We start from the raw sequence: 23,219 nt of genomic DNA, 5'->3' as shown, positions 1-23,219 counted from the left end.
ATCATTCAGAAATATATTGCATTTCATATAATGACCAACATTTCCATACTGGTACAGACATACACTATATATACAAAAGTTGATTCGGCTATTTCAGCCACACCCGTTTCTGACAGGTATAAAATCGAGTACACAGCCATACAATCTCCATAGACAAGCACTGGCTGTAGAATGGCCCATACTGAAGAGTTCAGTGACTTTCAATGTGGCACTGTCATAAAACAAGTCAGTTTGTCAAATTTCGGCCATGCCTCGGTCAACTGTAAGTGCTGTTATTGTGAAGTGGAAACGTCTAGGAGAAACAATGGCTCAGCCGTTAAGTGGAAAGCCACACAAGCGCACAGAACGGGACCGCTGAAGTGCGTAGCACGTAAAAATTGTCTGTCCTTGGTTGCAACACTCACTACCGAGCTCCAAACTGCCTCTGAAAGCAACGTCAGCACAAGAACTGTTCACCGTGAGCTTCATGAAAAGGGTTTCCATGGCCGAGCAGCCGCACACAAGCCTAAGATCACCATGCGCAATGCCAAGCCTCTGCTGGAGCTCGTCGCTATTGGACTCTGGAGCAATGGAAACACGTTTTCTGGGGTGATGAATCACACTTCAACATCTGTCAGTCCGACAAATTAATCTGTGTTTGGCAGATGCTAGGAGAACGCTACCTGCCCGAATGCATAGTGCCAACTATTTTTATTTATTTTTTACCTTTATTTTACTAGGCAAGTCAGTTAAGAAAAATTCTTATTTTCAATAACGGCCTAGGAACAGTGGGTTAACTGCCTGTTCAGGGGCAGAACGACAGATTTGTACCTTGTCAGCTCGGAGAATTGAACTTGCAACCTTACTAGTCCAACGCTCTAACCACTAGGCTACCCTGCCGCCCTATAACGTTTGGTGGAGGAGGAATAATGGTCTGGGGCTGTTTTTCATGGTTCGGGCTAGGCCCGTAGTTCCAGTGTAGGGAAATCTTAACACTACAGCATACAATGACACTCTATACGATTCTGTGCTTCCAACTTTGTGGCAACAGTTTGGGGAAGGCCCATTCCTGTTTCAGCATGACAATGCCCCTATGCACAAAATGAGGTTCATACAGAAATGGTTTGTCAAGATCGGTTTGGAAGGATAATATTTAATATTTGTGTTGTGGAGAAATGACCAGGCAGGAGATGGGAGTACAGTTAGTTTTCATTTAGTCAAAACCCCTCGTGCTCTACAGTTCCCCGGCACCCCAGTGCGCATGTGCATTACTGCTTAGTAACAGCACAGTAACTAATATAAACAGATGTAGATCCCAGATACTACAAACCCCATAGAATACCTTTGGGATGAATTAGTATGCCAATTGCGAGCCAGGCCTAATCGCTCAAAATCAGTGCACAACCTCACGAACGGTCTTGTGGCTGATTGGAAGCAAGTCCCTGCAGCATTGTTCCCTCATCTATTGGAAAGCCATCCCAGAAGAGTGGAGGCTGCTATAGCAGCAAATGGGGGACCAACTCCATATTAATGTCCATAATTTTGGAATGAGATGTTCGACGAGCAGGTGTCATATACTTTTGGCCATGTAGTGTATTTACTGTAATGCATTATACTGTATGTATGTGCATACAGTACAGTAGATGGCGGTAAAGTACTTTTACTTGGCTAACCTGCATGCTATATAGATGAAGAAGAGTTTCTTGCCCAATCAGGAAATAGCGGCTGTATTCCGCGCATGCGCGTTTTTGAAATATGATAATTTTGTTGATATGCTATGCTCGCTAGCTAGCGGAGTTTATTTTTGCATGTTAGGTTACCATTAACTTTCCTCTCTTCACTGTCTCGCCACTGTATCAAGAGAAAATAGAAAACGCTCTGCATGAAGGGCTGATGGAAAACGCAAGAGATTTGGTGAGCGCTATTATTGTGTTCTGTGTACATCTCTGGTGTAATCCTATATCCCCTTTCTTTGTTGTGGTTGTCAGACTGCAGCAGCTAGTTTAGCTAGGTAGGCGAGGCAACAGTAGTGCCAGCTAGTTACTGTAGCCGCAGAAAATAAAACAGACAGCTTTATTCCAGCATTGCCTGCCTTTCAATTGTTTAATACAGCTAGCCGCTGTTGATGGCAAGCTGTGGTGCTGCATCTTCAGCAATCTTCCAACCTTCTAGGGCAGCTTGTCCGCTTGTATAACGGCGCAAGATTCAGCAGCTACCATTAACGTTACGTTAGCTGGCTAGCAAATCATTGCAAGAAGGCAGGCCCGTCATGTTAAATAGACCGCACTGCAGTGATTTTTGACGCTGTATTGTGGTGTCTTGCAGACTAATTCCTGGGATATCAGGTCATGAGCCAGCGCGTGCAGCTGTCATTTCAATATTGTGCTTTGGCAACAGAGGTTCTGAATAGAAAGGGGGCGGTGCACCACCGATGACATTAGCTATCGGTTACTGCAGTGCAAAACGTTTGGCATGTAGCTTACTTGCTGTATGCTGTCACAATATGTCGCTATTTTGATCACTGAGAACAGACTTGTTTTAGTGTAAAAATGGTAGGTGAGCTACCACCAGATATTTGGTGGTGGGTGTTACGGTTATAATTGGTTAACATGTTGAGCTCTCAGCAATTTCCATGTTGGTTCAATGCAGTGTTATTCATATATTAATTAATTGGTATGTAGCTATTGAATTGACATGTTATACTTTCAAAATCCCCTTCATTCTTCATCTGAATTCTGTCCGTGTTGCATGGAAACATTACACATAGGCTACATATCCTCTTGGACCTCTATATAAACACTTATCTAAAAAGGTTTATGGATGCAGTGATTGCTTTGCCGTTTTCAGTTTTTTTTAAAAATTAGCAGTAGGTTATCATGCAAAGCAACCACCTGCAGTGGCATGCGGATAAGTGAGACTGCATTGACTGCACTGTGCTATCTCTATCTGACACAATCCTCTCTCTCCTACAGGCTGAACGGACTGTTCGTTCAGAAAGGAAGAGGCGGGACTCGTTTGGGATGTTCGATGGCTATGACAGCTGCAGTGAGGATTCTAGCAGTAGCTCGAGCTCTGAGGACAGTGATGAAGAGGTGCCCTCCCTCCCTGCCAGCCTGCCCATCATCAAGACTAACGGCCAGGTCTACACCTACCCCGATGGGAAGGCAGGAATGGGTTAGTAGTACTGTGACTGCCTCTGCCTATTGAACATAATCACTGGTGACCACTTATTACAGGGAGGTAAAGGCAATAAATAACCACTTATTACAGGGTTGAACTGAGATTTTAGCGTTCTATGATATGGCCATCTCTTCGACTGAACAGTACTCACACCTCGTTATCCCTCGTGTGTGTGTGTGTGTGTGTGTGTGTTTCACTCTCCACAGCCACCTGTGAGATGTGTGGGATGGTGGGAGTGAGAGATGCTTTCTACTCCAAAACCAAGCGCTTCTGCAGTGTATCCTGTTCAAGGAGCTACTCATCCAACTCTAAAAAAGCCAGCATACTGGCCAGACTGCAGGTAACAGCAAACTGCACTAAGTCTACTTCTATTGTCCTTGTATGTTCCTCTATAACCACCATTTTTAAGTTGAATTGACATTGAAAAGTTGTGTAAACAGGTTGTATTTATTTCATTTTAATTCCTTCCTCTGTGCATCAACCTATGTGTATCTATAAGTAGCTATGTTTCCATTAACTGGTCCAGTAATTATTATTATTATTATTATTTTATTTTTTTGACATTTGGAAAGTTTGTATAGAAAATAGATGCAACAATTGCCTGCTACATTGTGTTTCCATTTAACTATATTGTCGATAAAAACAGCTGGACGTAATGATGTCACACCAAAAAAATATATATACAAATGAAGTAGTTAGTGTTTCCATTAACCTTTAAGGCAAATTGAGCATTAATAAATTGTTGACAGCCTGGATGCCCTCCCAACTATGTGTTTCATGTCTCAGGTAGCCCGCAAAAGCCAGGATGGATATACTGCAACAATTTACTAATATTTGTCATATTCTAATAACTATCATGTTCCCACGTATTGCAATGGTCCGTGTCATTTCTATTTATTTATTTCACCTTTATTTAACCAGGCAGGCAAGTTGAGAACCAGGCAGGCAAAGCAGTTTGACACATATAACAAAACAGAGAGTTACACATGGAGTAAAACAAACATACAGTCAATAATACAGTGGAAAAATAAGTCTATATACAATGTGAGCAAATGAGGTAAGATAAGGGAGGTAAAGGCAATAAATAGGCCATGGTGGCGAAGTAAATACAATATAGCAATTAAAACACTGGAATGGTAGATTTGACAGTAGATGAGTGTGCAAAGTAGAAATACTGGGGTGCAAAGGAGCAAAATAAATAAATACAGTAGGGGAAGTGGTAGTTGTTTGGCCTATTTACAGATGGGCTATGTACAGGTGCAGTGATATGTGAGCTGCTCTGACAGCTGGTGCTTAAAGCTAGTGAGGGAGATAAGTGTTTCCAGTTTCAGAGATTTTTATAGTTTGCTCCAGTCATTGGCAGCAGAGAACTGGAAGGAGAGGCGGCCAAAGGAGGAATTGGCTCTGGGGGTGACAAGTGAGATATACCTGCTGGAACACGTGCTACAGGTTGGTGCAGCTATGGTGACCAGCGAGCAGAGATAAGGCGGGACTTTACCTAGCATAGTCATGGTGAAACTTGCATCCAGCCAACCAGTAACGTAAGGTATAGCAGTCCAGGCATTCTTGAAATTCAGGACAATCGTTGTCCAGCAAAAAAACAAACACAATTTTAATAGTTTAAAAAATAGATTTAGACAGCAATAGGTACACCGTTTCCATCATAATTTGTTGCAGTAAAGAAAGTTAGACAAAATATATCCATCTTAGTCGAACTGATACAAGTGTTGTTGATCTTCAGACAATGTATCCTATAATCTGCCGTTTCCATTACACACGTCGCAATGATTTATTTTTGTCGAATAAACCTGGGACAAAGGAAACCTGCCTGGCTTGTATGATTCTTCTTCTATCTCTCTCCAATATTTGTTCCTTTATTATTATTTTCAAAGGGTAAACCACCAACGAAAAAGGCTAAAGTATTACAGAAGCAGCCTCTCATGGCGAAGTTGGCTGCCTATGCCCAGTACCAAGCCAACCAACAGTACCAAGCCAACCAACAGAATCAAGTCAAATCAAAAACGGGTAAGTTCCATGTAAAAGTCCATGACACGTGAAATGTATTTATTACCAATTACAAATGACTACAGTATAGGTGCAACAGTCTTCAAAGATGATTCTACTAGGGACTAGATTGAGATGATATCTTTCTCACTGTAAACAAAGAAGGTGATGATAATAAGGTGGTCGTTGATTGAGTTGTGTTCTCTCATGACGATACTTGTGGTGGTTGCAGTGATTCCTGTGAAAGGCTTTGATTGGGGACGCTACATAGGCACCGGCGACATTAACGGGGCACCTGTCGGCTGTTTCAAACATGTAAGCAACGCTCAGCTCAAACACTCCAAATGGTTGCTGGTGAAAAGTGACAGTGTGTGGAAGTCAGAACATGTAGACACAGCCAATATGGTATATCTTAAGTAACATTATACTTTTAAAGTAGCGATCACACTCAGTGGATAAAAGATGCAAGCGTCTATGGTTGCCTCTCATGACGACTACTTTTTAAGGGACTAATATTACAATAAATACGAAGTAATTGAATTTCAGCTTGGGCCTTTCTTGGTTGATATAAAGAAGTAGATTCTTCTAGATATTAGAATGTGTTGATTTGTAACCCTGTAAGATGTTTTATGCTCCAGTACAACAAAACTCAACAGAGAAAGTATGTTAGAATATACCTCATCCCTACTGACCAATCAAACAGTGTGATGAATAGCTCATCTGGATGTTTTGGAAATACGGTGTCATTCTGCATCTGGGCGGGACTCTGGGATGGCAGGTAGCCTAGCGGTTAGAGCGTTGGGCCAGCAACCGAAAGGTCACTGGTTCGAATACCCAAGCCGACAAGGTGAAAAACCTGTCTGTGTTCTTGAGCAAGGCACTTAATCCTGATTTGCTCAAGGCGCATTTTACTACACCTCTCCGGTGTATGTGACAATAAAACATAAATAAATATATATATATTTATGTTTTATTGTCACATACACCGGACACTGTGTGTGTGTGTGTGTGTGTGTGTGTGTGTCCTATAAAAGAATTGTGGGCAGAACTGAATAAGCGTGTGCCAGCAAGGAGGCCTACAAACCTGACTCAGTTACACCAGCTCTGTCAGGAGGAATGGGCCACAATTCACCCAACTTATTGTGGGAAGCTTGTGGAAGTCTACCTGAAACGTTTGACCCAGGTTAAACAATTGAAAGGCAATGCTACCAAATACTAATTGAGTGTATGTAAACTTCTGACCCACTGGGAATGTAACAAAAGAAATTATTATTCTGACATTTCACATTCTTAAAAAAAGTGGTGATCCTAACTCACCTAAGATGGAATTTTTACTAGGATTAAATGTCAGGATTTGTGAAATTGAGTTCAAATGTATTTGGCTAAGGTGTATGTAAACTTCTGACTTCAACTGTGTGTGTGTATAACATTTTTTTACATTGTTGAAGCTGCACTAATTGTGAGGATAGGTGACAATGAAGAGTATTAGCTTGCCATTGATTGTTTTAATTAATAGCAGTCCTTTTTGAGCGGACATATTTGTATTGCGATGTCGTTCTCTATGTTCAGCGTGTGTTATCTTCTCTGCCTTAGGTTCCCATGGGAACTTCTTGGGGTGACCTTGCAGAAGGGGTGAGGGTAGAGGTGCCCAATACAGACAGCGGCCTGCCAATGAAAGTGTACTGGATAGCAGGAGTTATCAAATTAGCAGGTAACAAAGAAGCCCCAGAGAATCCTCTTCACTCTGAAATGTACCTGGTTGGATTCATAGATGACGGGGTACTTTCTCTGCATTGTTTTCATCAAACTCTGTTTACACATAGACATGTTACACTTAGATGTAACCTACACACAATGCTTGGAAACATAGATACTTCTCTCATCCAACACTACTCTTATGATTCATTTTTAATGGTATTTCAGGAACAAAATGAGCAGAAAATCAGTGGTTTTCCTAATCTTAATACATCATTGTGTTTCTTTCCGCAGGCTTTAAGGCACTGCTACGGTACGAGGGGTTTGATGGTGACTCTGGCAGGGATTTCTGGTGTAACATCTGTGTCCCTGACATCCACCCGGTGGGCTGGTGTGCAGCAGGAGGAAAGCCCCTGGTTCCTCCCAAGTGTAAGAGTAACAGAGGGAGTCACTTAGAAAACACAGCCAGGATATTTGTGGCCATAAGGATAATAATGATAATGCCTTTATTTTGCAAAGCACCTTTCCTGAATTATGCTCAAGGTCACCAAATCAGTGCTCAGTACTCTTTTTAAACAAGGTACTGTATTTTGTTATGTACACGGCATGCGTAGTCTGTTCTCTGAAAGGTAATTAGAACAAATTATAGTACCTTACTTTGTTTTGCCAAGATAAGGATATATGCTCTGTTACAAGTGGTGGGGCAAGTGTTAAGTCATTTATCATTTCTGACCTGTTTGAGAGAATCATTTCATCACAGGTGGCATCATCTTTCCCAAACATTGTCTGACTGTTTCACCTTAGCCATTCAGCACAAGTGCACCAACTGGAAAGCGTTTCTTGTGAAATGCCTAACAGGAGCAAAGACTCTACCTATTGATTTCTCCACCAAGGTGAGCTACAACTCTTCATCACAAGACACTCCAACACCTCACTCATAGTACAAACATGCATCAAATATCAATATGAGAAGATGAATAGGCTTGTATTATTTCCACAAATGCAATGCTAATAACCTTATGCCACTACCAGTACAAACATGCATTGCATGTATTATTATATAGTGACATATGCTATAATGCCTAACTGGATTGTCAAGTATCCTTGTAGAATCTTCACCTCCTCGCCCTTCCCCAGGTGCAGCAGAGCATGCAGTTCCCCTTTAAGAAGCTGATGCGTGTGGAGGTGGTGGATAAGACTCACCTGTGCCGGACACGGGTGGCCCTGGTAGAGCAGGTGATCGGCGGTCGACTTCGGCTCGTCTACGAGGAGTGCTCGGACGGCTCGGATGACTTCTGGTGCCACATGTACAGCCCACTGATACACAGCATCGGCTGGTCCCGCGGCATCGGACACCGCTTCAAGAGATCGGGTCAGTGACCATAGTGGGGTGGGCACGCGAGACTAGGCACGTGGGTCTGACACATGAGGGTCTGACACATGAGGGTCTGACACATGAGGGTCTGACACATGAGGGTCTGACACATGAGGGTTTGACACATGAGGGTTTGACACATGAGGGTCTGACACATAAGGGTAAATATTTGCTTAGTGTTTTAAGGATCCTGAAAATCTCAACATGGGTGAAACACTTAGGCACTTTAAGATTCTAGTTGTTTTTGTATGATTTATATGGACTTTTAGGGTTTGATTGTTGTCCATTAATGACCGATACTCTTCCTTGTTTCAGATGTTTCAAAGAAACTTGATGGCCAAGTAGATGCCCCAGGACAGCTTTTTGTGAAGGTGAGTTCAAATAAATGTTTCAATCTGCCACTTGACTTGGTTGATTCAAATATTTTTCTGGTCTCTGACATTTGTTTGATACGTGGCACAATCTCTCTCAGGTGAAGGATGTTGACCAGAGCGGGGAGTGGTTTAAAGACGGCATGAAGCTGGAGGCTATTGACCCTCTGAATCTATCAGCTATTTGTATTGCTACTGTTAGAAAGGTAAGCACTATAATCGTGATGAGAAATATGACTGACAGAGAAATGAGGGAAATAAAGACAAATGACATTGCACGTGTAACAGAGTTGTACACATTCACCCTCCCTGTCTTCTCTTCTTCCAGGTCTTGGCGGATGGATACCTCATGATCGGAATTGATGGTTCCGAGGCAGCTGATGGCTCTGACTGGTTCTGCTATCACTCCACCTCTCCCTCTATCTTTCCTGCTGGATTCTGTGAAATCAACACAATTGAACTCACCCCTCCACGTGGTACATACTGAATTACATTACATTGTGTGGTAAAAGCATAATCACAATTGTCTATTTGAGTTTATTTGTAGTACCAAGAGAGTGCGCACCATTGATTCTTACCTCACAGTGGCTATTTCAATTGGCCAGCCAGTTGCTGTTACTTGTAGCCTCAATGAGTAAGTCTTTTCTGCAGGGTACACAAAACTCCCATTCAGATGGTTTGACTACCTCAGGGAAACGGGTTCAGTGGCAGCTCCGGTGAAGCTCTTTAACAAGGTAACCTTGTTCAGCTTTGTCTGCTAGCTATTTTGCCTGTTAAGTCATTTTGACTCTTTACTTTTGTTCTCAGTCTGTTAGTTAGGCTGAATCTGTTGTCAAAACCAACTACTTGCTGTCTGAGTAATCCTTTACATTTTTCATCTATTTGAAGTTTGATTGTTGATGCACCTTGGCTTTTTCAAATTTCTTGATTTCTGTCAGTAGTGTAGTCGTTACAGGATATTAGTCCGGATAAGAAAGACCAATGGCATCTGAGTGCAGTGAAGTTAAGACTAGTAGCCCACCAATGTACAACTTTGCTTGGTTGTAGTTGTAGTGTTATGAGAAATTCCCTGAGTCCACCAGCTGAATGTCCCCTTCTCTTTGTTGACTTTAAAGGAGGTTCCAAACCATGGGTTCCGCCCTGGCATGAAGCTGGAGGCTGTGGACCTGATGGAGCCCCGGCTGGTGTGTGTTGCCACAGTGACACGTATTGTATATAGACTGCTGCGCATCCATTTTGACGGCTGGGAGGACGAGTATGATCAGTGGGTGGATTGTGAATCACCTGACCTCTACCCTGTGGGTTGGTGTCAGCTGACTGGCTACCAACTACAGCCACCAGCTGTGCTAGGTGAGTTTTTTTTTTAAATATTCTGTTTATTGGGATTTTTCAGCATTTTTACACAGACAAAGATGGGCAAAGATATACATTTTCTTAGTGCAAGGTTTGAACTAGCTCTAGTGTAGCCCAAAACAACCTTTTTGAAAACCAAGTCAGATTTTTAATTTGCATCATCCCCCAAATGACCTTGACTGTAATCTCCCAAATAACCAAAACTACCAATACAGGTAGAACTGCTAAATACAAAAAACACTCACCAAGACAGTCAAAACATCAAACTTCATTTAAGCAAAACACAGAAACCTTCAGATAACCAAAACACTGTGACTTCTACGCAAACCTTTAATCTGAAACTAATTCTAGTAATGTAGGAAAATTGAGCTAAAGCATTGCATTTTTTTGAATGAGTTGAGACAAATGTATGAATGAATGAGTTGTTCTCTGGTTTGTGCTTTTTTTCAGCCTCTAGAGAGCTCCCTCCGAGTGTGACAAAGCAGAAGAAGAAATCCCAGCAGTACAAAGGCCAAAAGAAAAGTGGGTCATCCGTCCCCTCGTTTTGCCCCGTGCCTCTGCCTCCTCCCCTGCACCCTCCCCTTTCCCTCTTGCTTTCTTATATAATAATAATATATCCCATTTAGCAGACGCTTTTGTCCAAAGCGACTTACAAGTCGGCTGGGGCCACTACTTTTACATATGGGTGGCCCTAGCGGGAATCGAACCCACGACGCTTGGCGTTGCAAGCGCCATGCTCTACCGACTGAGCCACTTTATTTAAGGGCAAAGCTGCACTCACCGTGGATCTTCACGGTTGTTGCTCTGCATCTCTATTCACACTAAAACAGCATTGAAACCAAGTCAAAACCCTCCTACACCAGATTGAATTTTCGTACCAGTGTGAAGCTGTTAAAAATCTTCAATGACTGCAATAATATACAAATAATTTGATTATGTAGGCCCATAGTGTAGATCTTTTTATAGTATGCTGGTTTTTATGTTCCTTCAGTCTTTGTTAGTCATGCCAGACATTACATTAGACTGTAAATTCTCCTTCCAGACTCACATTAAGCATCTCCAATCCAAAATCGGCTAGAATCGAACCTAGAATCGGCATCATATATCGCAACAAAACATCCTTCACTCATGCTGCCAAACATACCCTCGTAAAACTGACCATCCTACCGATCCTCGACTTCGGTCATGTCATCTATAAAATAGCCTCCAACACTCTACTCAACAAACTGCATGCAGTCTATCACAGTGCCATCCGTTTTGTCACCAAAGCCCCATACACTACCCACCATTGCGACCTGTACGCTCTCGTTGGTTGGCCCTCGCTTCATATCGTCGCCAAATCCACTGGCTACAGCTTATCTACAAGTCTCTGCTAGGTAAAGCCCCGCCTTATCTCAGCTCACTGGTCACCATAGCAGCACCCACTCGTAGCACGCGCTCCAGCAGCTATATCTCACTGGTCACCCCCAAAGCCAATTCCTCCTTTGGTCGTCTTTCCTTCCAGTTCTCTGCTGCCCATGACTGGAACAAATTGAAAAAATCTCTGAAGCTGGAGACTCACATCTCCCTCACTAGCTTTAAGCACCAGTTGTCAGAGCAGCTTACAGATCACTGCACCTGTACATAGCCCATCTGTAAACAGCCCATCTATCTACCTACCTCATCCCCATACTGCTATTTATTTATTTATTTTGCTCTTTTACACCCTAGTATCTCTACCTGCACATTCATCTTCTGCCAATCTACCATTCCAGTGTTTAATTGTTATATTGTAATTATATCGCCACCATGGCCTATTTATTTCCTTAACTTATCTCATTTGCACTCACTGTATATAGACTTTTTGTTTTCTTTTGTTCTACCGTATTATTGACTGTATGTTTTGTTTATTCCATGTGTAACTCCGTGTTGTTGTATGTGTGAAATTGCTACGCTTTATCTTGGCCAGGTTGCAGTTGTAAATGAGAACTTGTTCTCAACTAGCCTACCTGGTTAAATAAAGGTGAAAAAATAAAAATAAATAAAAATAAACATCAAGCTTTCCTGAATAACTTACATTTCTACGACATTTTTACCTAGATTTGAATATTTCAATTTTACCTTATGTTATTAATCATTAATAAGTAGTCACACGTCAAAAACAGCAAAGGTATAAGAGACATGAAGGTAACAGCAGAGCTGATAAACTATTTTACCGTTGTCTTGATTTTTTAGAGAGGAAGATCCCCATTGGCAAGCGGCCAGTGAGTTTGTCGGGGGTGGTATTGAGTGGAGTGCCCCAGAGGAACCTATCTGGAGACGAGAACATGACCCCGCCAGACTACCCATCTCCTCCCACGCCGGCATCTGCCCTGGGGAACGCACAGCCTCCCTCGGCAGCCCAGGAACTCGGCCCCAATGGAAAGCCAGGTAACCGAAGCCACCCTACCAACTGAACTCAAATTAGAAACCCATGTTAAGCCTGGTAGTTGGGTAGGGATGTCCGCTGCTGAAACTGAAAAGTGTCGTTGTCCAAGGACTCTACCCCATCTCAACATCAACCATCTTGATAAGGCAACTTATTTTCTCCTTTATCTCCTGAGTTTTATAATTCTTCCTCTCCTTCCTGTCTTTAAATTCCCCATCTTTCCTACTCTACTTTTTTTTTTAAAGGGGTAACGCTGCAGCTGAAGGAGGAGGTTCAGGAGACGGACGAGTTCAACTTCCCGCAGGGCACAGCCTCTGACCTAGAGAACAACGGCTCCGGCTGCAGTTACTACATCAAACAGGAGCCCTGAGCCTCCGTGGGGCACTGCTGCACCCACCACCGGAGGGCCAGCCTGGGGGCAAGAAGGAGCCTGTCCACTCCCTCCCTCTCCACAGCACCAGAGACCATGGGCCCTGGGTGGCATCCCCACAACATTAACATGGAAGGTCACCAAGTGCTCCAAGCTGTGCCCATAGAGAGATTCAGGACAGAGCGGCTCAAAGACTAGTTCCAAACAGACAGCGCAAACGGGGAGAGTAGAAAATAAAGGGGAAAAAAGAGGTGCGTAAATGACAACAACAAGTTTAAGTTCAGTTTTTTGTACTTAAAAAAAAAAGTTTTTGTACGACTTTTTCAAATCCGAGATCTTTTTGTGCATCTCTCGTATTCGTTACTTTGAGGTAGGGTAATCTTTTGATGGATAAACTATGTGATGTTTGAGTGTATATATAATCAGATTTTCCAAAAAACAGGGTGTATGTACAGTTGAAGTCGGAAGTTTACATAAACTTAGGTTGGAGTCATTAAAACTAGTTTTTTAACCACTCCATAAATTTCATGTTAACAAACTATAGTTTTGGCAAGTTGGGACATCTACTTTGTGCATGACACAAGTCATTTTTCCAACAATTGTTTACAGACAGATTATTTCACTTATAATTTGATGTATCACAATTCCAGTGTGTCAGAAGATTACATACACTAAATTGACTGTGCCTTTTTAAACAGCTTGGAAAATGATGTCATGGCTTTAGAAGATTCTGATAGGCAAACTGACATCATTTGAGTCAATTGGAGGTGTACCTGTGGATATATTTCAAGGCCTACCTTCAAACTCAGTGCCTCTTTGCTTAACATCATTGGAAAATCAAAAGAAATCAGCCAAGACCTCAGAAAATAAAGAGCAATTTCCAAACGCCTGAAGGTACCACGTTCATCTGTACAAACAATAGTACGCAACTATAAACACCATGAGACCACGCAGCCGTCATACCGCTCAGGAAGGAGACACGTTCTGTCTCTTAGAGATGAACGTACTTTGGTGCGAAAAGTGCAAATCAATCCCAGAACAGCAGCAAAGAACCTTGTGAAGATGCTGGAGGAAACGGGTACAAAGTATCTATATCCACAGTAAAACGAGTCCTATATCGACATAACCTGAAAGGCCGCTCAGCAAGGAAGAAGCCACACTGCTCCAAAACCGGCATAAAATAGCCAGACTAATCTTGTGCAACTGCACATGGGGACAAAGATCATACTTTTTGGAGAAATGGCCTCTGGTCTGATGAAACAAAAATAGAACTGTTTAGCCATAATGACCATCATTATGTTTGGAGGAAAAAGGGGGAGACTTGCAAGCCGAAGAACACCATTCCACCCGTGAAGCACAGGGGTGCCAGCATCATGTTGTGGGGGTGCTTTGCTCCAGGAGTGTCTGGTGCACTTCACAAAATGGATGGCATCATGAGAAAGAAAAGTATGTGGATATATTGAAGCAACATCTCAAGACATCATTCAGGAAGTTAAAGCTTGGTTGAAAATGGGTCTTCCAAATGGACCCAAGCATACTTCCAAAGTTGTGGCAAAATGGCTTAAGGACAACAAAGTCAAGGTATTGGAGTGGCCATCACAAAGCCCTGACCTCAATCCTATAGAACATTTGTGGGCAGAACTGAAAAAGCGCGTGTAAGCGAGGAGGCCTACAAACCTGACTCGGTTACACCAGCTCTGTCAGGAGGAATGGGCCAAAATTCACCCAACTTATTGTGGGAAGCTTGTGGAAGGCTACCCAAAACGTTTGACCCTAGTTAAACAATTTAACAACATTGCTACCAAATACTAATTGAGTGTATGTAAACTTCTGACCCACTGGGAATGTGATGATGGAAATAAAAGCTGAATTAATCATTCTCTCCTCTGCTGTTATTCTGACATTTCACATTCTTACAATAAAGTGGTGACCCTAACTGACCTTAGACAGGGAATTCTTATTAGGATTAAATGTCAGGAATTGTGAAAAATTGAGTTTTAAATGTATTTGGCTAAGGTGTATGTAAACTTCCAACTTCAACTGTATGTCGGTATTGAATGGACTAAACCTTACTGGTAAAAAAAACAATCACTCAGATATAAAGTAGAAACACCCCACCAATCAGCTTCATACCAGTTGCACACATTCAACTAAGATTTGAGCACCTAACCACAATCTCTGGATCTTGTGTTCCATTTGTGTGATAGCCAATCATGAATGACGGCTATCACTGGGACATTTACCATGGAGAATGTGGACGACCCCAAATCTCAGGTCGATCTTTTTCCCACACTATATTTACCATGCCTTATTTAAAGTATGTTTACAAATATTACTCCTCTTGGCCAGTTGATTGCAGGCAAATTTGTCAAATCTAAAAATTCTACTCTATGAAAAACAGGTCATTCACTGTGGTAATATTTAGTTCTATCATAGTTTACTACACAATGATATGCAAAGCTTGACTCTTGTGTCAAATAGTACAGAGATCTATCTGAAATGTGTTATATCTAATGTATGTAGCATTATTCTACATGAATTATGTCATAATTCAGAGCGATACTATAAATGTGAGTCGAGGAAATATTCAAGCCACTGTAAGAGTTGGGCTATTGTTCATCATTATCATCATTAGTGTTTCATCACTTCACTACCATCAACAACATGAGAACCATTTATCTAAATAGAGAATGTACTGCCTTTTGTAAAAGAAAATCTTCAAAATAATGCTATGTTTGCTCTTCCTCTTTTAGAATTTGAATGTAATCTCCTGCTGCAAGGTAGTCAGGTTCTGGTCAATCCACACATCAAGGTGATTTCCATGACAATTTAAATCACTTTGTGTGCATATTTCTTAGTAAGTGATTGGTGGGCTTGTGTTAAATTGTCACACTCACTGACTCATGATCACACATGTTATTCATAGGCCATCATTTCGTTGGGAGATATTAAATGAATGTCAATATTGATTTATAAAACAAAATATATCACATTAAATATTTATTAACAAAGCATACAGTATATAACAGAGCCAATTTACAAACATATGGTGATTTATTTTGTGCCATATGAGGGATTATAATCTACATACTTTATCAAATACCGACTGCACTCCATTGTCTCACTTTATATACCAGTAAGGTTGACAATTTATTCTCAGGAAATCTTAGCGTATTGTATTATAGGCTTCTTCGTCGTTATGGTTATTGAGAAAGGTGTTGTCATTGGCTGTTGGCATGCTGAAATTAGGCTTCAGAGATTGATGTGGTCAACAATATTAACAAAATGTGTTAGTCCAAGATCGGTCTTTAAAGTACATGTGTCACTTGGTAAACCATCTCACTCATGTAGAGACCTATCTGAATGTGATACAAGGTCCCATTTCAAGTGGATTTGTCATATATTTTGTCTCTAGAGGTAGGATTTAACTGTCTGTCACTGTTTGATCATGTGTAGGTGTTTCTTGAACTATTTTTTTTTCTCCAAAAGTTCAGTTAAATGTTAGCTTTGTCGATTTGTCTTACTGTTGTTACTGTTTGTTTCAATGTCTGGCCCTGAGTGAAACTCAAACAAGTATTAGTCTCAATGAAAATGTACATTTTACGCATTGGCTGGTGTAAACCAGCTCAGGTGACCATGGTGATGCCAAAGATTGCCTAAGGTCACTGTCAAGCAATAACGTCTTATCACAGTACTCTCCTAATGCAGTGAGATCCTAAGCTTTGAGCTGTACTTTCACTCAAACTTTAGACTGTGCATCAAAGACTGAATGGTGGAAATATACATTACATTGTTAATATATGGTATGACTGTTTTGAGGTGACAAACCTTGTCTCCATCGTCCTTGTAACACAAATGTTAAACACGAGAATTAATGGTATTTGAATGAAGAAAAGAAACGCACAAAATATAGGGCTACACTATTCTGATCATGACGTTCAAATGCATTATTTCATCAATATTATAATCAATATAAGAAAAGACTTTGAGGGTGTGTTAACCAAAATATGTGCATGCAGCAGTGTGAACATGTCCTCTTGTGCTTAACTAGTTGATCTTGGTTTATGTGTAACTGTTGGTCTTTGCACTAACATGGGTCTGTGTGCTTGTTTCTATTGTGAAACCCCTTCATTGTCTTTATGGTGCTATATATATATATATTTGATATTCATAACCTTTTAAGAATTAAAGGATTTTCATAAACTGTGGCCATGGAGAAATTCAGTTCTCTTGTATTTTGGATACAACTATGAAAGATTTGTATTAACTGCCAAAACATTCTTTGCATGGCACTTGTGAGAAATTATTTTTTCCTCATCCAAGTATGTTTTTGTTCCTTGGTTTCCATGGTAAATGTGTTGTGGACATGAAGTTTACTAAGCTACAGTATATCAAATACAAAAGTAAAGAAATGTTTAGATGTTTACTTTGATTTAACATGTTTGAATTTTGCAGCATGTTTGTGGAAAAAGTATTGTAAATTAAATTTACTTTCTACACTGCATAAAAATGCCAGCGTCCATTGTTTTAACTACACCATTAACGGAATACTTCAGGGTTATGGCAATGAGGACCTAGACTAGACACTCCGGTACCACTTACCATGTAGCAGAGAGAACAGTATGACTAGGGTGGCTGGAGTGACAATTATGGCCTTCCTGATACAGCCTGGTATGGAGGTCATCATTGAGCTAAAGTTGAGCCAATGCCAACTTGCTTCATACTGGACTAACATTCAGCCGCCAGCTTATTGGACACTGGGGAAGTTAAAAAAAACTGCTCCCCCCCACAAAAATCAGTTTTAGACCTGGGACACCAGGTGGGTGCAATTCAGGTAGAACAGAACCAGCAGGTGCCAGACCTCACAGGGTAAGCGTTGAATACCCCTGCTATCGTTAATGTTACCAAGTTGAGCCAATTCAACAGGGAACCAATATAGCAGGCATATAGGTTAACATCCCACTTTGGCAAGTCAAACACCCAGAAGGGTGTAGTCTACAATACCTAACCATCACATTGCAAATATTTTCTGCACAATAAGATGCTGTAATGTTGACCAAACAGTTAACGTCTACCAAAACCTGTCAGGCTTGCCCAATGGAAAACAGGTATCAGAACTATCACGGTTGTAGAATTAAGCTGACCCAATTAGGTAGTCAACCCACAGTTAGAGCCCCCCCTCACAGCAGAGCATTATCAGCTATACTAGAGGGCACCCTGAACAGTAACACCTTAGACAAATGACATGTAAACATCTTGCAAATTGTGAAGGATAGCCAACAGCATGCCTTGCCATTTATGAATGTTGAAGCCTCTTCAATAGAGGCCCACACCAACTGAACAGAAGCCAGAGGATAATACCAATTCATGAAATCAACGCTTTAATCACAAACTAGGCGAGCCTTGCATGTTCCACTTCATGATTGTTTTTTTTATTGACATTTTTAAGTGCCTTCAAGTCACAAGGTACATGAACAATTCCAGATCTACAGCATTCAGAATGGTTTGCGATAAGACGGTTCCAGTTCCAAGTCCATTTTATTTACTCATACAGGAATCCATGTTGGCAGCTCTTGTACTCAACCACCTCCTCTGGCTTGAACCACAGGCCAATCTCCTTTTTGGCACTATCAAGGGAGTCACTGCCGTGGATGATGTTCCTGTAATGGCAGAAGGCATATCAGCATCATGTGGATAACAGGCTTTAAGTTTATTGGAACTAGAGCCACTGCGGAAGACATCTCTACACAGAAAATCCATTACAGCATGAATATTTTAATCAGATTCCTGGCCAACGATGGTCTACACATTTTTATGCTGCACCCACTACTCAAATTGGTTTGTATCTTCCCATATGAGATTCTGTATGGACAGGCATCAGTGGACACTTACCTGCCAAGCGTGATACAGAGGTCACCGCGGATGCTGCCGGGCTGGGAGTCTGCAGGGTTGGTCTCGCCCAGCATCAGTCTGCCGTTCTTCACAACGTTCAGGCCTTCCCAGATCTGAACGCAGGGGGAGGGTAAAATTGAGGCTTGAGTGGAACAATACATTCTATCACAATCACTGCTCAAGAGAACCTGAAGTATTGTGTTCAGGGTGGCATTAGCAGTGAGCGAGCATTTTGAAGAGGCCTGCGAGTAGTGTCTGGGGGATAGTTACCATGGCAACAACTGGACCAGAGTGCATGAAGGCGCAAAGGCCACCATAGAAGGGCATGTCCTTCAGGTCAATGTAGTGCTGCTTGACAAGGTCCTCAGATGCCTGCAATCACAAAGACTCAGTTCAATGCCGTTGAACCATACAAGACACACCTCTGAAAAGATGCAGTTACTCACATACCTGGATCATCTTCATGGCCACAAGTCTGAAGCCCCTCTGCTCAAAGCGCTTAATGATCTCCCCCACAAGCCCCCTCTGGACACCATCGGGCTTGATGGCAATGAAGGTACGTTCGGTGTTTGCCATGGTGCTGCAACAGGAGGATAGAGATGTTAGTGGGCTATCAGAGAAATGCACTTTAACAATGAATAAACTGCCTAATTTGTGGTTGTGGATATACAAATGGCCCCTGAATTGGATGGAGTAAGCCAGGCCACTCTGCACAATACATCAACTCAACCTTCTATCAATGTACCGCCAGTTGACAGCTCTTCAATGTCACCTCGACTGCTATGGAGTGAACAGATGTACTGTACCTAGTGGGATAGTGGCCAAGGCCAGTACAAATCTATTCTTATCACCATCCTGCGGAAAGTATTCCCACATGCCCATTCCTATGGGGTATTTAGTATGAATTTGTTTCATTGCCAATGCGCAACTCATGTTACATACATGGGCAAACGAGGGGTTTGTTTTACTGGTACTGTATTTTAGTTAATGGTAGTGCGAAGTGAGCTCAGGCTTGAGCTGTTTTATGTTTAGATCTATGAAAAGTACGGTTCACTATATTCGACTGCAACCAGATGCTGCAGCAGTGTGACAATGCAGTGTTGAACTCTAGCGCAAGCATCACTTCTGAGCTTTTTAAAATAGAAATTCAATAACCTACCGACTTAAGTACATTAAAATGACAGTCATCTAATCAAATCACAACCACACGAACTGCGCACAGATAAGCGAATTTGACAGAAGTTAACATTCTTACATCGAGATTGTTAAATTGCTTGAAGGGCCAACGAAAAGCAGTTCACGTTAACTGGCCAAGTCCAGATTTAACGCAAATCCGAGTTACACTGACATTAACTTTCTAAGCGAGCTACGGAGGACGTTAAAGACATTAACTTGAGCACATCCCATTGTTGAAAGCAGGCATATTTAGTAAAATGCCACATGGCCCGGTTTGCCACTGCCGTTAATCGAAATAAAGTCCAAGTAGATTAAAGTCGAATTGTCAAGTACTTGCCACCTACAACTGAGCTTATTGTAACACGAAAGCGACAAATAAATTGGCTTAAGGTAAACCGCAAGGCTTAACTAGTTTGCTTTGTAAATGAACTGATAACACCACGCAAGCCAATCACGTCCGGTGAAACTGAAATGCACATCCCCGGTGTTTACGAGATAGCATGTTATCGATAGTTAATATATGACTGATCCAAGTCATTGGTTTACTATTAGGATGGGACTTAACTTTAAAGCGTCACACAATGCATGTCAATTAGCTAGCGAGTTAGGTCGAAACGGGCGAAGAACCAAGCCGTTACTTGGCATCCTAGCTAACAGTTGGCTAGCGTTAATCAATGTGAAAGGCAAAACACAGGCGAGACTGAGCCACCAAATTCCTAAAAGCTTAAAAGGAATAGCTCGACAACGATAAGACGCGTAAAACACAACGCTGTGATTTAATGCAAAATTAAGGGAGTTGTGGCGCCACCATTCAAGTAGCATACCTTTAAAGTTGAGATGAAGAGACTGACAGAAGACCCAGGAGACAACCGTTCAAGGCAGGGAAACAATCAGTAAGGACAAGAACTGATGACAGCTAGTTTATAAAGGCTGCCGAGTGAATGGGTGGGGCTTGGATGAGGTCAAAAATGGATTGACATGTTGCTTGCCTATTAATCACCAATGTTATTTTGTGCATTCTAGCGCCACACAACAGTTCAAGGTGATATCGACATGTGCTGTCAAATATTCGAGTCTAGACAATGGGAAGTGCAAATGATGTACCATCGCAACACAAAAGGTTGATATCAGCAGACTAACCAAAGTGGTATATTTTGCAAAGGGTGGGTGTAAACAGGCGTAGGTGTAAATATATAATATATTGCCTCACATTTTACAAACACACTTTTAAACAATTTTCCTTTACGCATTTTTAATTAAGTCTGCTTGTGGTGGCCGAGACATATGTTTTTTTTTTTATGAAGCAGACTTTATTTGACTGGAATAGTGTCTAGTCTAGTATCTGTTGTTGGCATTTATGCAATAATGCTTGAGAACCCGGGAATTATTGTGTGACAACTCGCGACAATGGCTGTTCTGAGGTCCGAGGCGGAGCAACGTTTTTTATGGAGGCAGAATTGATTTGACTGGAAAAGTATTGTAACGCTCAGTTGTCTAGTCTGGTATCTGTTATTTCACTGTTGATTTTGCTGCCACCTGTTGACTGTTGCATTTACCGCACAATTACGTTTGTGACGTGTTTCAAATACGTCATAAGTGATCGTGTTCGTATGGAACGCCTTCCATATGTTTGAAACAGATCAGACATTTGACCATCCATTCAGTCATCAAGTTGGCGTTGTTGGTGGTCGAAAATGTATTAATCTGCATTTTATTGCAATGTAATTGCATCATAATGTTTTGGGGCGATACATCCGGTGATAATATGGAGAAGAAAGAAGTTGAGGTAGGCTTTGTTTTTCAGATTTTTTTTATATCACACATTTTGAAAGGCAAGGTAAGCCTTGCCATCTGCAAAAATCAGGGATAGTGAGTAGTTGGGTAAAGGTGATCACCAAGGTGACATTATGCATAGAGGACTTTCTGAAGAGATTCCAGGGTCAGAGGTCAAAGGTTAAATAACCTTTTGATAAATAATGTAGGCTAATTAATGAGAGTCTGAGGAAGGTGATATGTAAAATCTCAGTCACAGGAAACTGAAGCAGAGAGCGAGATGCAGGAGGCTGATCCAGAATCAGCCGGCCCATCTCAGTCACAGGAGACTGAAGCAGAGAGAGAGATGCAGGAGGCTGATCCAGAATCAGCCGGCCCATCTCAGTCACAGGAGACTGAAGCAGAGAGAGAGATGCAGGAGGCTGATCCAGAATCTGCCGGCCCATCTCAGTCACAGGAGACTGAAGAAGAGAGAGAGATGCAGAAGGGTGATCAGGACTTAGCCGGCCCATCTAACACATGGGAGCCACATCAGACTTCTCATTGCAACCTATCCTTGGCCCAGAGAAGCTCCTCCTCAGAACCCAAATTCTTAGGGGAGGAGATGAGTGAGAAGTAGGTTGCTCTTTGTTTTCCCCATGCTTGCCTCCTATTCCCTATACTGTATGTTCTGCAACCGGCAAAGAACCAATCAGAAGGTGTGTTTGTAGTGTACATGTGTAACAGTATAATTTTAAACCGTCCCCTCGCCCATACCCGGACGCGAACCAGGGACCTTCTGCACACATCAACAGCAGTTACCCTCGAAGCGTCGTTACCCATCGCTCCACAAAAGCCGCTGCTCTTGCAGAGCCAGGGGAACTACTACTTCAAGGTCTCAGAGCAAGTGACGTCACCGATTGAAACGCTATTTAGCGCACACCGCTAACTCAGCTCGCCATTTCACATCCGTTACACATGTACAGTACCAGTCAAAAGTTTGGACACACCTACACATTCCAGGGTGTTTCTTTATATTTTTTAGTGAAGACATAAAAACTATGAAACTATGAAAGTTCTGTAGAGGTCAAGGGTTAGATAATTATTAAAACTAACAGTACTCATCTATTTACCCCTTTTGCAGGAAATGGATTCTTTTTACTGAGAATATGCATGAAAGGGTGAGTTAGTGTTAGCTCTGGAATTTCTAACATCAAGGAAACTGTAAAATAGACTTTGAGTGCATCCCAAATTGTGTCATTTTCCATAGTGCCCTACTTTTGACCAGAACCCTATGGGCCCTATATAGGGAAAAGGGTGCCATTTGGGACACGGAGATGGGCAACTGGCGGCCGCGGATCCCCTTGTGTAGGCCCACGGATCCATTTTTTTTTTTGTAACTGTCGTGGTCTCAACTTACTGTTGACAGTTAGTACAGTAGAATACACAAGGTGCAACTTAAAGATGTGGTTTTGCATCAGCAATTTTCCTCTTGCTATGTCAGTCACTGACAGTCACTCAACTAGCCCATGTTAGTTAAAACATTTTTTGGGGGGGCTAAATTAATCTCGTGGACATCTATCTAAAGTTGTGGTAATCGTGGTTGAATTGCCGACTGTGGGGGAGTTTCTCTCTGTCCCATAGCAAAATGAGAAGAATTGCATG

General features: G+C 41.8%; 2 protein-coding genes across 2 annotated transcripts; one reads left to right on the top strand and one right to left on the bottom strand.

Annotated features, from left to right (window-relative positions):
• Window positions 1-1,746: 1,746 nt before the first annotated feature.
• On the top strand, window positions 1,747-17,238 carry LOC135555787 (MBT domain-containing protein 1-like). The gene is made up of 17 exons (XM_064988518.1): window positions 1,747-1,893; window positions 2,952-3,153; window positions 3,366-3,499; window positions 5,052-5,184; window positions 5,396-5,478; window positions 6,757-6,874; window positions 7,153-7,287; window positions 7,663-7,751; window positions 7,996-8,230; window positions 8,549-8,604; window positions 8,706-8,810; window positions 8,933-9,080; window positions 9,256-9,338; window positions 9,720-9,954; window positions 10,408-10,479; window positions 12,172-12,366; window positions 12,610-17,238. The coding sequence occupies exons 1-17, from the start codon at window positions 1,873-1,875 to the stop codon at window positions 12,732-12,734; spliced, it is 2,169 nt and encodes a 722-aa protein (XP_064844590.1). The 5' UTR covers window positions 1,747-1,872; the 3' UTR covers window positions 12,735-17,238.
• A 906-nt stretch (window positions 17,239-18,144) lies between these two features.
• Window positions 18,145-20,735, bottom strand: LOC135555786 (nucleoside diphosphate kinase A-like). Its single transcript, XM_064988517.1, has 5 exons — window positions 20,627-20,735; window positions 19,077-19,206; window positions 18,897-18,998; window positions 18,627-18,739; window positions 18,145-18,394 (listed from the first exon to the last, which is right to left on the bottom strand). Exons 2-5 carry the CDS (start codon window positions 19,200-19,202, stop codon window positions 18,277-18,279), a joined length of 459 nt encoding a protein of 152 aa, XP_064844589.1. The 5' UTR covers window positions 19,203-19,206; window positions 20,627-20,735; the 3' UTR covers window positions 18,145-18,276.
• Between the last annotated feature and the right edge of the window lie 2,484 nt (window positions 20,736-23,219).

This window comes from Oncorhynchus masou, chromosome 15 (genome assembly GCF_036934945.1).
Source record: "Oncorhynchus masou masou isolate Uvic2021 chromosome 15, UVic_Omas_1.1, whole genome shotgun sequence".
NCBI lineage: Eukaryota > Metazoa > Chordata > Actinopteri > Salmoniformes > Salmonidae > Oncorhynchus > Oncorhynchus masou.
This window is presented reverse-complemented; position numbering and strand designations above follow the sequence as displayed.

Excerpts from the sequence above, each read along its gene's own strand:
- LOC135555787 (XM_064988518.1), top strand. The coding sequence starts at position 1,873 with ATGGAAAACGCAAGAGATTTG. Across the intron at positions 7,752-7,995 it reads CTATTGATTTCTCCACCAAG|GTGCAGCAGAGCATGCAGTT; the intron begins GTGAGCTACAAC and ends GCCCTTCCCCAG. Across the intron at positions 9,339-9,719 it reads CGGTGAAGCTCTTTAACAAG|GAGGTTCCAAACCATGGGTT; the intron begins GTAACCTTGTTC and ends TTGACTTTAAAG.
- LOC135555786 (XM_064988517.1), bottom strand. The coding sequence starts at position 19,202 with ATGGCAAACACCGAACGTACCTTCATTGCCATCAAGCCCGATGGTGTC. Across the intron at positions 18,740-18,896 it reads CTGGTCCAGTTGTTGCCATG|ATCTGGGAAGGCCTGAACGT; the intron begins GTAACTATCCCC and ends CCCTGCGTTCAG. Across the intron at positions 18,395-18,626 it reads CTCTGTATCACGCTTGGCAG|GAACATCATCCACGGCAGTG; the intron begins GTAAGTGTCCAC and ends CTGCCATTACAG.